This window comes from Chironomus tepperi, unplaced genomic scaffold (assembly GCF_022539635.2).
Source record: "Chironomus tepperi strain 1889 unplaced genomic scaffold, CSIRO-AGI_Ctep_v1 contig_354, whole genome shotgun sequence".
In the NCBI taxonomy this organism is placed as follows: Eukaryota; Metazoa; Arthropoda; class Insecta; order Diptera; family Chironomidae; genus Chironomus; species Chironomus tepperi.
The window spans coordinates 1,900,979-1,914,833 of NW_027226476.1; the positions used below are offsets into that span (position 1 = coordinate 1,900,979).

Below are 13,855 nucleotides of genomic sequence, written 5' to 3' on the forward strand. Positions count from 1 at the left end.
ATAAGAAGCTCCTAAAATGATCCAAGAAATTCTAAGAAGCGCTTAAACACATGAATACGATAATTAAAATGACTCTTTCAGCTTTTCAAATTTCCATTCTCGTCTCTTTCTTTTATAAAAAAATATATATAAAAAATTTACATATTTGATGATACCCAACTATGTTTTCGTATGCAGAGACTATGTGTGTATATTTATATTTATTTGTTGTTTAATTTCTTAAAGGAACATTTTAAAAATTCTAAGCGTCAAGTTCGGAATGCTTTCACGTATCAATTTTCATTCGAAATCCTGTCCAAGGTACAACTGAGTGCATAATAATAATAATAGCCATTAAATCACAGCATATTAAATTATTCTTTGAAGAAATACGTAAATCATGACAGTTCCTTTAAAACTTGTTAGCACACACCGTACATAGATTTCGCATTTAAGTATATACTCGTCATTTATGACACATTAAAAAGTAATGTGGAACAAAAAGAAACGTAAATTTCATCCAAATCTTAAAAATCATCCGTTGTTCATTGAAATTCTTTACTGGAAGTGTTATTTTATTAAAAGTTGTACTAACTGATGCTTAATTGGTTGGCTGGATGATGGAATTAGCAGTGATTGTCTATGAATATTACAGAATATCAATCACTGGATCTTAATAAATGAAAATAACAAAATTTATCAATAATTCCATAATATTCAATTAGTATCCTCTAGAAATGCTCTCTAACTACTTCTTTCCAATTGAACAGGGCCTTTCTTACTAAGCTTTATTGTTCGTACCTTCCATCTTTGCTTAATCACTTCTTTTGTTTTCAATGCGATAGGTTAATAAAAGAAGATAATTAATATTTAATTATGATGCCTTTTAAAAGCGACGTTAGAACATGTAACGGTAGATTTTATCGATATCATTTCTGTGCCTCGATTATGTACCGAAGATTTACTCGACGATTACTTAATTCTTAAGTAGCAGCTCTTCTTGTTTCGAAGCCAAAAACCTCAAATAACCTCAAGTGATGGCTAAAAATGATGATTCTAATCTATTATGCGGACATTCATAAAGAAGGGCATCGAATCTTGTTAACATGAAGAATAAAAAAGTATCAAAAAAAGAAATAAAATCAAAATCAAAAGAACAATTTTGAAAAATAGAGAAGGTAAAAAGTAGAAGAGCAGAATAGAAGAATGGGATAGAAGAGTACGGCAAAAGAAATTACTAAGACAAGTATACACAATGGAACATCCTGTTTATTCACAAAAAGAATTTTTCACCTTAATTCTATTCGTTCGTCTTTGTTATTGATGAAGTGCCAAGTTATACTTCATAAAGATAGACAATATTGTATGTGGAAAATCGACAGCATTGAATCACAATTTTGTTTGTCCTGTAAAGTTCTCTTTTTTTTATTTTTCAACCTGAGTCAAATATTGTATAAAATAAAAGAAAAATTGTTGTATTTCTTGAGTATATGAGGGTCATAAATCTCTTGCTGTTTCCAAAAGTACTTCTATTGTTTCACATTTTTTGACATTACGATATCCTTTTTCACATTTAGTTCCTTTTAAATGATTTCTCATGTGGGTGTATTGGTAATTTATTTTGGATTTTTTGAAAATCATTCGGGTCGGTCGATCCTATCTTAAATATCAAAATTGATTTGTTAATTGTACATTTGGAAACTCAGGCATGAAATGGTTCTGTAGAAATATGTTGAAGATCATTAAAGATTAAATTTTGGAATTTGAAATAAAATTAACGGTTTTTTGAAATTTGAATTAGCTTTTCAAAGCTTTTTGAGAGCTTTTCAAACTTTATTGACTATTCAAACCTCCCACATGAAATAGATTTGAGTTTCCATATAAAACTTGTTATCATAAACATCTTTAATTAAAGTAAATTAGCAAATAATTTAAAGTGTTATGCAATAGTTCTAGATATATCCGAGACTTCAATTAAAAACAGAAGTGATCATATATTTATTCAAATGAATTGAAACGCGTATTTATGAAATTTTAATTTCTACACAGCAGGCATCGATCTCATTATTGAATTTGTTAAAATGTTGCAAAAATATGAGCAAACACAAATGTTTTGTTAAGCCTCAAAATTAATGTTTTTTTAGTTATTGAAATGTCTGATCTTTATACTTTATTGTTTATACTCATAAGGATCAGAGTTTACTCAATATAAATTTATAGTTAGCCCTGGAGATTATGCAAAGGACATTCAATTAATGAATAATATTTTTATAGTCATATTCAAGAATTTCGATAGAAATTTGAAGTTTAGAAAGGAAACTTGGAATTTTTCAATTAACTTTTTATGGAAAGGTTCAAAGCCTACTCCAGCCATATGAAGGATTTTCCATATAACAACTTAAAACCTAATAAACAGTACTACCCTGACTTGCTGCAAAATAAAACATCATTTTTAAATTATTCATGATTTTTAAAAGCCTTGATTGTGATTTTATTTGCAATCACAGCTGATAATTCTATCAATTTTTAATTTGTTGTGTATGAAAAATCTATTTTTTTGTCAAATTCACGTTGGTAGCAAAAATTATGAATTAATAATCCAAACAGTATAGGAACATTAAATAATGATTCATTAATGAATAAACTCGAACTTTGGAACAGAAATCGGTAATATCCATGTGAATTGATGAAATCCTATAAGTGTTTTTGAAGCTCATTTAGTAATTCATGTTAATTAATTAATGAAAACAGCAATATCCAATAGAGATCTAATGACGTAAGTGTGGCTATACAATTGGTCTTTAGACTCAAAATCCATAAAGAATGATTCTTTTCGCTGAATCATGCAAAATTTTGTATTTAATCCAACATCTGTACAATTCCACAAAGAATGCAACTAAGAATCAATTGAGATAGGTCGTGGATGTTAAGTATATTATAAATTAATGTTAATTTGATGCTAGCTTTAATTTTTTGGGATTAAAAGTGGTTAATTGCCTTTTAAAATATATCTAGTAATTTCCAAGCCGCTATTGTTTGTTTAATTATAACAGCTGATGAATAGTCTGTACAGCAGTAACATGAAAACAACATGATTATAATTAATTGCACATTTATTGAATGATAGAATTTGCGTTTTATAAAAATAATTAATTCAAGTTGAAATTTCAGATGTTACTCTGGTGTGAGGTAACTTAGCACATCCTTTGTTCCTTCATCTATCTTCGCTTTCCTCTCCTCATATTCGTCTTCATCCACATAACCAGAATCGCCAATTACTGAAAAAGATTTCATAATATTAATGCACAATAAATTGCAAATCATTAAAATGTCCAAATTACATTCGAATTGCTTGTCAAAGAGCTTCAAAAAGTCAGCCAAGAGCTTTCCATCAACTAAGTCAACAGGCAAATCACCTCCCAATTCCTCATTCAAGCAGAATTTGCCAAGCTCTTCTGCCAAAACATCGTATTTCTTGTTGATGAAATGAATCTGCCAAAAGATGATGCAACGCATATAATTAATAACTATAATTCACAATTGTTGTCGTTTTCATGATGCTTACCCTCTTTCTCAACTTTGCCGAAATGAATGGCTTGAAAATTGCAAAAAGCATGTTGAAAATGTACGAATTGTTGACAATATAAATTTGCTTCAGTCTAATCGGTATACATTCTTGTGTCCATTCTAACACCGAGGCCGCATATGACGGTGTGAAGTGCATGATTTGACCAATTGATAATCCTTCTACATCTACGATTGCACTGTAAATTATGGAAGATTGTTGATTATTATGACATCAGATTAGATTCAATAGACTAAGACAGTGGTGGGCAACCTTTTTTCGTGACACACTTTGTTAGTAAGCTTCGACCGAAACTGCATGCAGCGTATGGTTCATAACTTTGTAGTGTGCCGCGGAACACATGTTGCACACCACTGAAGTAAAGACAGATAGTGAAATGACTTGATGTGATTTTTGTGAATTATTCCATTCCGGAAGTGAATTTTGGTGTTTATTCCATATACCTGACGTCAATACAAAATAAACAACAATTATCCAAATCCAATTCATTAATTCTAATTGGGCAATATGTAAATTAAATGAAAATTATCAAGTCATTGCCAAAAAGAAATCAATTACTTCACGCATTACTACATAAGTAACAAAGAACATAAAAAAAATTTGGGAATTACAAAATCGATAATTAAGTTTTCTTACCAAACGCCGTTGACCTGGTAGCAGCAAAAAATCGATCATGTTGAAAAAGAAATAAGAAGAAGTAAAAAAATGAAAATCATTATTTTGGGTTGCAAATCATCTTTAAGTCTATAAAGGATTTAAGGTGTTAATTGATAAGATAATTTTGGGGTTTTTATTGTATAAATTTGAGAAGTCATTGTTGTCTAAATACAGAAAGATGACTAAATTGTGCATCATATTCAAGTGACACAAAGTTGGCAAAAGTAATCCATACCAAAGCCATTTGATGACTTCAAGTATTTCGTGGTTTTCAAATGACATCAACATAACGTCAAAATGACGTGGAAGTGCTTGCCAGCCTGTTTTTGTCGCAAAAGAAACCAATTTAGCTGCTCAAGTTATTAAGGAAGAATAAGGAGAGGGCCGTAAATCTAAACCCCCTAATAGTGTTACGTAATAATCGGACGACCCCTAAGAACTCTTTGTTTCCTATAACTCAAACATGTAAAATGCAAATTTGTGTACTTCCAACAAATACCAAATATTTCTCTATTGACTTATCTCAAAACAAATGACTCAAAAAAATACACAAGATTTAAATGATTGTAATACTTTACCTGAGTCATTGGTTCAGCCATTGCCGCTTGAAGACTTAACTGCATAGCACGGAACAAGTCATGTGTGGTAGCTCGTTGTGGATTCCATTTTTCTGTCGAAAGCATCAAATTAGAAATTTTCAAAGGTAAAGTTTAATGAACTTACTTCCGGCATGGATATAAAGAATTCTCCTTCCTTCCTTGTCACGTAACGGCATATACTTCAGCAAATCATCCTCAAGAACATTACGAATGGAATCAACTGTTATGTTATCATACAGCTTCTTGTGCTTAAGCTTAAACTTGAAGTATTTTTGCATTTTCTGATGAGCACTCTCGGCATAGTATTTGCATGGTCTTAAGTAAGTTTCAAGGAATGGATCTTCTATTGGATGTACAAAATTTTTCTCACCTAATTCACATAAACAGTAACAAAAAAAGAACTGTTAATTAAAATGAATTAATTTTCAAGATTGTTAAATATGTGTGACCTTAGCTAAGTCATGAATTTTTAATATTAGTGACTATATATTCTTCGTTCCTAATTAATTAAGCTAGGTGGTTTAATTTCTTTTACAAATAAATAAAAAAGTTGAAAAAGGTTAAGTCCAATCGGAAAACAGCTGAATTGTAGGAAAACTGAAATTTCACGTTTCCAATGTCATGTCTTAAACATGCACTTACTCGGACGGATAAATGAGGTAATATTTTTCAAGAAAACTGGTTTGCATTACGTCTAGTGTAAATACAATTTCTTCTTCGCTTACAACAATAGGTCAAGTTTATCTTCATTGAAATGTAAACATAATGAAGATTCACATCAGCTGTGCACATTCACTTTCAATTGCTGATAAGCCTGTACATATGTTAATTCTATTTTTGTGCACATGTGGAACAATATTATTTAAAACAGACATTAAGGTTGAGACACTAGTTCAATTGGACCTTGAAAATGTAACGTGATTTAATCTAAATCTTTCTTTTGTTCAAGTTGACGATGCAAGACTCATGGCTTGCTTACCATTAATACAATTAATCTATTGCATTAGGAAATAGCCTTGGTCCACTTAATCACAATGCAGTAAATAAAATTGTTACTAACTTCTTATTAATTCCTTTAATTCCTTCAATCCTTTAGCCTTATTCTCCGGTGTCTCCCTTAATTCCTCTTTTGCCTTAGCAAGATATTTTTCATCAACAACATCCTCATATTCGAGACGAATTTTATAATCCTTTCCTAAGTCTATGTATGGTATCTTATCATCACCGTAAACAATAGACATTGCACCGACTTAATATTAATAATCCTTAAATTTCGATAACACAGAATTGATTTTTTTATTAAACTAAATTTTTTATGTCTAGTGTACACGACAGTTGAAGCTAAACTGACAATGGAAATAGTAAAAGCTTGAATATTGCCATACAATTAAAAGCTTGAATGTATTTGCCGGCGTAAAAATGTTATGCTTGTAATGTGTACTTGAAAAGCATGGTATTTACGGTTAATGAATATTGGAAGTGTTAAACTCTTGCGAAATATATTTTTTTGGAATCAACAGTTGCAATGTGTTGATTTAAATATGAAAGAAGTTGAAGCTTTTTGAGAACTGTATAAAGGTTTTGAGTAGCTTCTAAGGTTTTGAAAGCTTAAGTTCGAAACATTCAAAGTTTTCTAAATTAACACAGGTAGTCAATCAAATAGACAGTTCCAATTCTTTATTAATATATCAAAAATTCATATGCTGGATGTTTTGACAAAATTTAAGACTTCCTCTGCAACTTCGTTCATCTTTTTCCTCTTTTCATCAATATTGTCCTTCTCATCATAGTAACCCGAAATGTTTTTTACTGTAAAATATAACAATTAATCAACTAAACATCAACAAAAATTCAGGAATTTACTTTCAAAGAGCTTCTCATGAAGTTTCATGAAATCAACCAAGCCTTTTCCAGTAGCATATTCAACAGGCAAGGTGCCGCCATATTCTTTAATCAAAGTTTCTTTTCCCATAAATCCGGCTAAAGCTTCAAAGTCTTGATTTACGAAGTGAACCTGAGAAGAAGTTAAAGCTAATTTAATCTGCATAGTTAAGTATGAACTTCGATTCCACAAACCCTATTCTTTAATTTAGAGGAAATAAAAGGCGTAAATAGAGCCCAAAATACGCTAAAGATTTTGGAATTGTTTACAACATAAGCTTGCTTTAGCCGAACCGGTAGACATTCTTGGGCCCATTTCAATATTGTGGCTGCATATGATGGGGATATTTGCATGACATGATTCATTGACAGTCCTTCCATATCCAATAGAACGCTATTCAATAATTTATTGAAGTAAAATTATAGCTTAAACTTATTTAAACACTTACGTAACTCCATTAATCTAAAATAAGCATAAATCAGCATCAGTAGTCAAAAAAATTTAGTTTCAAAAATCACCTGTGTCATCGGTTCCGCTGCGATTGCTTGGAAAAATATTTCGACACCTCTAAACAAATCATACTTAGAGTTTTTTTCCAGGTTCCAATTTTCTAGTAATTGACATTAAAGTTCAAAATTATTAGGGTTCGTCCAAAACTCCATGTCTGCAGTCTTGGATGAACTATAATGTACAGCGGAAAACTCTCAGACCAAAAAATCCAGGCCTTTGATTCTTGGCCGAACCCTCAAAATTAACCAACTTACTTCCACATTGTACGAAAAGGATCCTCTGTCCATCTTTGTCACATAAAGGTGTGTACTTGAAAATGCCATCCTCAAAGACATTGCGGACTGATTCCACAGTTATGTTGTCAAATATTTCACTGTGTTTTGCCTTAAACTTTAAATCCTTTTGTAACTTTTTAAATGCACTTTTTGCATAAAATTTACATGGCCGAAGATATGGATATAGAAAGAAGTCATCAGTTGGATATACCAAATTCTTTTCACCTGGTGAGGATAATTTCATTCAATTTAAATTGTCATTTCATGCTGGAATTTCGATACAAACTGTTTATCAATTCTCTCAGTTCCTTTAATCCTTGATCTCGTATTTCTGGCGTTTCCCGTAACTCTTCTTTAGCTTTATTTAAATGCTTTTCATCCAAATCGCTTACATAGTCGAAATTGATTTTAAAATTTTGACCTAAATCTAAGTAAGGGTGCTTCTTATCATTGTAAGCTACAGACATTTCTAAAAATAAAAATCTATTTTCTGCCTTCACAAGTCTTTGACTCTTTATTGCAATTGCTCAAATAAAACTGAAAATAGATTCCATAAATTTTCACATAAAAGATATCTTTATCATTAAAAATCAGCAAACACGTTTTTGATTCTGAGATAAAGGAACTGATAATAAAAATTGCGCTTAGGTGGAAATCCTTATGGATTACAAAGTATTACACTTTGATGAAGTTTAGTATTTTTTCTGCACATGAATTGACTTTGCTCCTTCGTTCCTCAATGTTTTCGTTTTGGTCTACATAGCCGCATATGCTTATCACTGAAATTGTTTTGAAAAATAGGAATTTAATTCATAATTTTATTAATTAATCGGTCGTTCACTTCTAATGTCCAGCAAATCTGAAGCTAAGAAGGCACGACATTTGTGATAAGGTTTCCCGATTCTGAGACCAAGATCGAGACTACCGAAAAGTTTCTTCGAGATTTTTTCGAGACCAAGGCTTCGGGAAACCTTATTTTTTGTGAATCATTTCTTACATTCGAATTGCTTTTCATAAAGCTTGAAGAAGTCCGTGAGAACACTTCCATCGGCATTTTCAACTGGTATATTTCCATCATACTCTTTAAACAAGCAGTCCTTTCCCATATACTCGGCTAAAATTTCATATTTTTGATTTACGAAGTGAACCTTTAAGATAAAAAAATTATTAAAGCTCTCTACATGCTTTTAAGAATTTTTAAGGCACAAACCCTTTCAGTAAGTTTCGCAGATAGAAATGGTGTAAGTATAGCCCAAAATAAATTGAACATTTTCGAGTTATTGACAATAAATATATTTTTAATTCGAAGTGGAATGCATTCCTGAGACCATTTCATTAGCATAGCTGCAAATGATGGAGTTACTGATGTCAAATGTCTTAATGATAATCGGCTCATATCCAATATTATACTGAAATTAAGAATCATACTCTTTCTCTTTCCAAATCATTCAAAAATTTGAAGTTCACTTACTTAATTCCATTAACCTTAAAAATAGATGAAAAGTATGAATATTAAGTAATAATAATAGATTGAAAGACATGCTGAGTAAATAAAAGTTCACCTGTGTCAATGGTTCTGCTGCCGCGGATAAAAAGAGTATTTGCAGTGCATTAAATACTTCTTTTTGATTACTTCGGCTCATTTTCCATTTATCTAAATAAGAAATAGAATTTGGTCAGAATTTTTGGGTTGAATAAGGGGAGTAGGAGGTCAGAAAAGGAGGGGATTATGGCGTTCACCCCCACATCCTGAATACTCTCCTGCATACAACTTACCTCCACAATGCACGATAAGATTTCTTCTCCCTTCTTTATCAGTCAAAGGCGTGAGCCTAAATACCCCATCTTCAAAAATTGGCCGAGTAGCTTCAACATCAATATTTTCATAAAACTTCTCATATTTTAGTTTAAATTTTGATTCCGTTTGGATTTTTTCAAATGCACTTTTGGCATAGAATTTGCAAGGCCGAAGATAAGTTTCCAAGAAAAAGTCATCAGTTGGAAATGCGAGATTCTTTTCACCTGTAATAAAAATTGTTTGAAACACTTCAAATTTTTGAGAATATTTCCAAAATACAAACTTTTTATCAACTCTCTCAACTCTTTCAATGCTTGCTCTCTAATTTCTGGCGTTTCTCTCAACTCTTCTCTTGATTTAGCCAAATATTTTTCATCAACAATTCCATCATAGTTTAAGTTAATTTTATAATTTTGACCCAAATCTATGTACGGACGCTTGTCATTATCAAATTTTATCGACATTTCACTGATCAGATACTTGTATTACAAACAACAGCTTAAATAAGACTAATAAATAATATTTTAATACAAATTTTTATTCTTTTCGGAAAACAGACACAAAAAATAAACAGAGAGTCATCGAACATTGCTGACTGCGATCTCTATTAAAAAACTTTAAATTTGATAAACACATTTTAAAAATAAATGTTTATTTTTGGATATCTTATCACGTCTAGTTCAAAAATAGAAATAACTAGACCTTGATTGTGCTTAATATTTCTTTAGCCAAAGCATTAACTTTGTTCCTTTTATCTTCAATGTCCTCATTTTCTTCAACAAATCCAGAAACGTTCAACACTAGAAATGTAGAATAAAATAACTTTAGTAATCCTTACTATACTGCTAGATTTATCAAAATGTTACATTCAAATTGCTTCTGAAATAGCTTCATATAATCCAGCATGACTTTTCCTTCAACTTTATCAACTGGAATGTTTCCTTCATAGTCTTTATCCAAGCAGTCTTTTCCCATATGATCAGCCAGAATTTCATATTTTTCATTCACGATATAAAACTGTGAAATTAGAATTAGCCAATTTATTAAACTGTCTTCAAAGCACATACCCTATCCTTATACTTTTTGGAAATGAATGGTGCAATTAGAGCCCAAAAAACATTGATCAATTTTGAGTTGTTGACGACGAAAAATCTCTTGAATCGAATTGGAATGCAATCTTGGTTCCATTTCACTAGCATAGAAACAAATGATGGCGTAAGTGCTGTCACTTGAGACATATCTAATGTTTTCATGTCAATGATCATACTACAATGAGGAATATATATGGACAGTAGATTGGGATTAATGTCTGGTCTCTTAAATTTGTCTTACCTAACTCCGTTAACCTAAACAAAAGAGAAGTATATAAAAATAGAAGCTCACAAAAAATATATTCCTAATTAACCTGTGTTGATGGTTCCATTGCCATAGTTTGGAAAATTATTCTCATTGCAGCAAAAAATTCTTTGTGGTTGTTTCGGGTAAGTTTCCATTTTTCTAATGACAGAATGAAATTTAGATTATTTTGCATAAAACAGAGATCCAAGTCGACTTAGATTTTGTAAGGAAAAATTGACTCAATTTAACTCGACCTCATAACGTTCATTTGAGATTTGAATAATATTTATGGTACTTAGTTGAAACCACTTTTTCGTACAAAAGTTCAGTCTGTTTTTGAACTCGGATAAATAAACATCTCATTCACGTTAATTATCGTTAGTATTTAAGCTTTAAACCACATTAATTACCTCCACATTTTATCATGACAATTCTTCTTCCTTCTTTGTCATTTAAAGGCATATATTTGTACAAATTATCCTCAAAAAGTTCACGAGTAGTTTCAAGATCAATATTCTCATAGAATTTCTTGTATTTGATTTTAAATTTTGAATCAGCTACGATCTTCTCAAATGCACTTTTGGCATAAAATTTGCATGGCCGGAGATAAGTGTCCAAGAAGAAGTCATCAGTTGGAAACACAAGATTCTTTTCACCTTTAAAGATTATTTTGATATTTTAAAATGATCAGCAATATTTCAACATTTCTGACCTTTTATCAACTCTCTCAATTCTGTCAATGCTTGCTCTCTTATTTCTGGAGTTTCTCGCAATTCTTCTCTTGCTTTTGCCAAGCATTTTGCGTCATCAATTTTTTTATAATCAAAGCAAATTTTGTAACTTTGACCAAGATCTATGTACGGCTGCTTATCATTATCAAATTTTATCGACATTGCAATAATCAGGTGCTTACAATTACAATCAAAACTAACTACCGTCTCCTTCACGCAATGTCTCAAAACAGACTAAATTTTTATTTCATTTGCAAAAAAAGAGAGTAAACAAAGTTTGCCGATTGCGACTTTTATTCCAATCCGGTTTGATAAGATGCATTTTAAGATTTTTATTCTCTGATTAATTTTATCGAAAATCTTGCAAAAAATTATTATTTGACCTTGATTGTCCTTAGTATTTCTTTTGCCAGTGTATTGACTTTATTCCTTCTATCTCCGATGTCATCATTCTCTTCAACAAATCCAGAAGCATTCAACACTGGAAATTAAGAATAAAAGATTTTAAGTCATTCAAAAACAAATGAATGCAGTAGCATAGTAGGCTAGTAAACTTTCATACAATCCTTACTATACTACTGGATCTATCAAAATATTACATTCAAATTGCTTTTCATATAGCTTCAGAAATTCTACGAAAACCTTCCCGTCAGCATGTTCAACCGGTAAGCTTCCATCATACTCTTTTCCTAAGCATTCTTTTCCCATATACTCTGCTAAGACATCATAATTTTGATTTATAAAGTGTACCTAGTAAAAGAATTAAGTTTGTATTATAAATAACTAAAGTCTATCCAGATTACAAACCCTCTCTTTCAATTTTGCTGACATAAATGGTCCAAAGAGTGCCCAAAAGATGTTGAAAATTTTTGAGTTGTTTACAATGTAAATCTTTTTAAGCCGGAGTGGCAAGCAGTCATGTGCCCATTTTAGACACATTGATGCAAATGATGGTGTAAAAGTAAGGACTTGATCCATTGACAATCCACCCATATCAAGAACCATACTGGAATTGAAGGTAGTGATAGCTAGTAGAATCAAAAGTGCAGCACTGCTCTTACCTAACTCCATAGATCTAAGATCGATATGTAAAGAAATGGATATAAGTAATTGAATATATATTGGAAGTACTAATTATCACCTGTGTCAAAGGTTCTAATGCTACAGCTTGAAAAATGATTTGAATGCATCGGAATAATTCATACTTGTTGCCACGATCAAGCTTCCAACTCTCTAAAGATTTCAGTTCCAAATTTGAAAAATAAGCATGATTTTAAGACAATTAGTAGACTTACTTCCACATTGAATGAACACAATTCTCCTTCCATTTTTGTCACATAATGGTGAGTACTTGAAAATGCCATCCTCAATGATATTACGGACAGACTCGACAGTTATGTTGTCAATATACTTCTTGTACTTAAGCTTAAAACTATAATATGTTTGCATCCTTTCAAGTGCACTTTTTGCATAGAATTTGCATGGTCGTAGATAAGATAATAAGAAGAAGTCATCTGTCGCATGCACAAAGTTTTTTTCACCTGACATATAGAGGAAGTAAAAAATTTTTGTCTGTAATTTTAGCCATCGCATACATATAATTTTATTTTCGGCATCAATCGTATCACTGACCTTCAATTAATTCTCTCAGTTCTTTCAATGCTTGCTCTCTTATTTCTGGCGTTTCTCGCAAATCTTCTTTGGCCATAGCCAAATGTTTTTCATCTAAAATATCTGCATAATTTAAACTAATTTTATAGTCTTGACCCAAATCTATATAAGGATGTTTGTCTTTTTCATTGACTATAGACATTGCACTGTGCTAATCCGTCGATAACAAAAAATATTCGCGAAAAAATCAAGAAAAAAGGTTTTTTTGAACTCTTTAACTCTCAAAGTCTCAAACTTAAATGATACGAAATTGAGTAAAAACCTGAATACCATTACAGTCCAAATTGGATGTGCATGTATTTGCCGGTTAAAAACAAATTCAATTTTTTATCTTTTGCAAAGCATGGACTGGAAGATTTTAAGTAATCATTAGCTGAAAATAAGCTTTATTAAGATATATTTTGATTTATTATACATATAAAGCCTTAACAAGATCCATTAAATCTAAAAGTTGATGCATTTACGCCAGTGATGTCCAAACTGTGTGCCGCGGCACACTAATGTGAATTTTTTCAGAAATCTCATTAACCGTTTGATGTGTTTGAGTCTAGTCGAGGGTTTTCACTAAGCTGTCCCGCGGTACACCGGTTGTCCATCACTGACTTAATCACTTAAAATGATGGTGTAATTAAAAATTTCAATAATACAATGTTTATGATCTCAATTAATTTTAATTATACTAAATCTATTCCGCATTATTCTGTCATGCTACTTCCAACTAAGTATGATTGATTTATATAAGTTCTTCCGTTTTCATGGTGCATTTTTGGTCGGACAAAATCGAATCAAAAGGTCAAACAGTTTTGGCATGTGCTAGTTACATTGATGC

At 31.2% G+C, this 13,855-nt stretch overlaps 5 protein-coding genes across 5 annotated transcripts; all 5 read right to left on the reverse strand.

Moving 5' to 3' along the window:
• Positions 1 to 3,074: 3,074 nt before the first annotated feature.
• LOC139094528 (alpha-tocopherol transfer protein-like) lies at positions 3,075 to 6,181 on the reverse strand. The gene is made up of 7 exons (XM_070645597.1): positions 5,882 to 6,181; positions 4,946 to 5,191; positions 4,801 to 4,892; positions 4,202 to 4,215; positions 3,545 to 3,743; positions 3,321 to 3,471; positions 3,075 to 3,257 (listed from the first exon to the last, which is right to left on the reverse strand). The coding sequence occupies exons 1-7, from the start codon at positions 6,060 to 6,062 to the stop codon at positions 3,154 to 3,156; spliced, it is 987 nt and encodes a 328-aa protein (XP_070501698.1). The 5' UTR covers positions 6,063 to 6,181; the 3' UTR covers positions 3,075 to 3,153.
• Positions 6,182 to 6,481: 300 nt separating this feature from the next.
• LOC139094525 (alpha-tocopherol transfer protein-like) lies at positions 6,482 to 7,955 on the reverse strand. Its single transcript, XM_070645593.1, has 7 exons — positions 7,775 to 7,955; positions 7,468 to 7,713; positions 7,222 to 7,313; positions 7,152 to 7,165; positions 6,898 to 7,096; positions 6,685 to 6,835; positions 6,482 to 6,630 (listed from the first exon to the last, which is right to left on the reverse strand). Exons 1-7 carry the CDS (start codon positions 7,953 to 7,955, stop codon positions 6,518 to 6,520), a joined length of 996 nt encoding a protein of 331 aa, XP_070501694.1. The 3' UTR covers positions 6,482 to 6,517.
• A 19-nt stretch (positions 7,956 to 7,974) lies between these two features.
• On the reverse strand, positions 7,975 to 9,896 carry LOC139094529 (retinaldehyde-binding protein 1-like). Its single transcript, XM_070645598.1, has 7 exons — positions 9,570 to 9,896; positions 9,265 to 9,510; positions 9,051 to 9,142; positions 8,960 to 8,973; positions 8,699 to 8,897; positions 8,486 to 8,636; positions 7,975 to 8,267 (listed from the first exon to the last, which is right to left on the reverse strand). The coding sequence occupies exons 1-7, from the start codon at positions 9,748 to 9,750 to the stop codon at positions 8,164 to 8,166; spliced, it is 987 nt and encodes a 328-aa protein (XP_070501699.1). The 5' UTR covers positions 9,751 to 9,896; the 3' UTR covers positions 7,975 to 8,163.
• Positions 9,804 to 11,518, reverse strand: LOC139094527 (retinaldehyde-binding protein 1-like). The gene is made up of 7 exons (XM_070645595.1): positions 11,337 to 11,518; positions 11,035 to 11,280; positions 10,692 to 10,783; positions 10,619 to 10,632; positions 10,354 to 10,552; positions 10,153 to 10,303; positions 9,804 to 10,086 (listed from the first exon to the last, which is right to left on the reverse strand). The coding sequence occupies exons 1-7, from the start codon at positions 11,515 to 11,517 to the stop codon at positions 9,983 to 9,985; spliced, it is 987 nt and encodes a 328-aa protein (XP_070501696.1). The 5' UTR covers position 11,518; the 3' UTR covers positions 9,804 to 9,982.
• A 48-nt stretch (positions 11,519 to 11,566) lies between these two features.
• Positions 11,567 to 13,250, reverse strand: LOC139094526 (retinaldehyde-binding protein 1-like). Its single transcript, XM_070645594.1, has 7 exons — positions 12,988 to 13,250; positions 12,651 to 12,896; positions 12,497 to 12,588; positions 12,417 to 12,430; positions 12,163 to 12,361; positions 11,955 to 12,105; positions 11,567 to 11,836 (listed from the first exon to the last, which is right to left on the reverse strand). Exons 1-7 carry the CDS (start codon positions 13,166 to 13,168, stop codon positions 11,730 to 11,732), a joined length of 990 nt encoding a protein of 329 aa, XP_070501695.1. The 5' UTR covers positions 13,169 to 13,250; the 3' UTR covers positions 11,567 to 11,729.
• Positions 13,251 to 13,855: the final 605 nt, after the last annotated feature.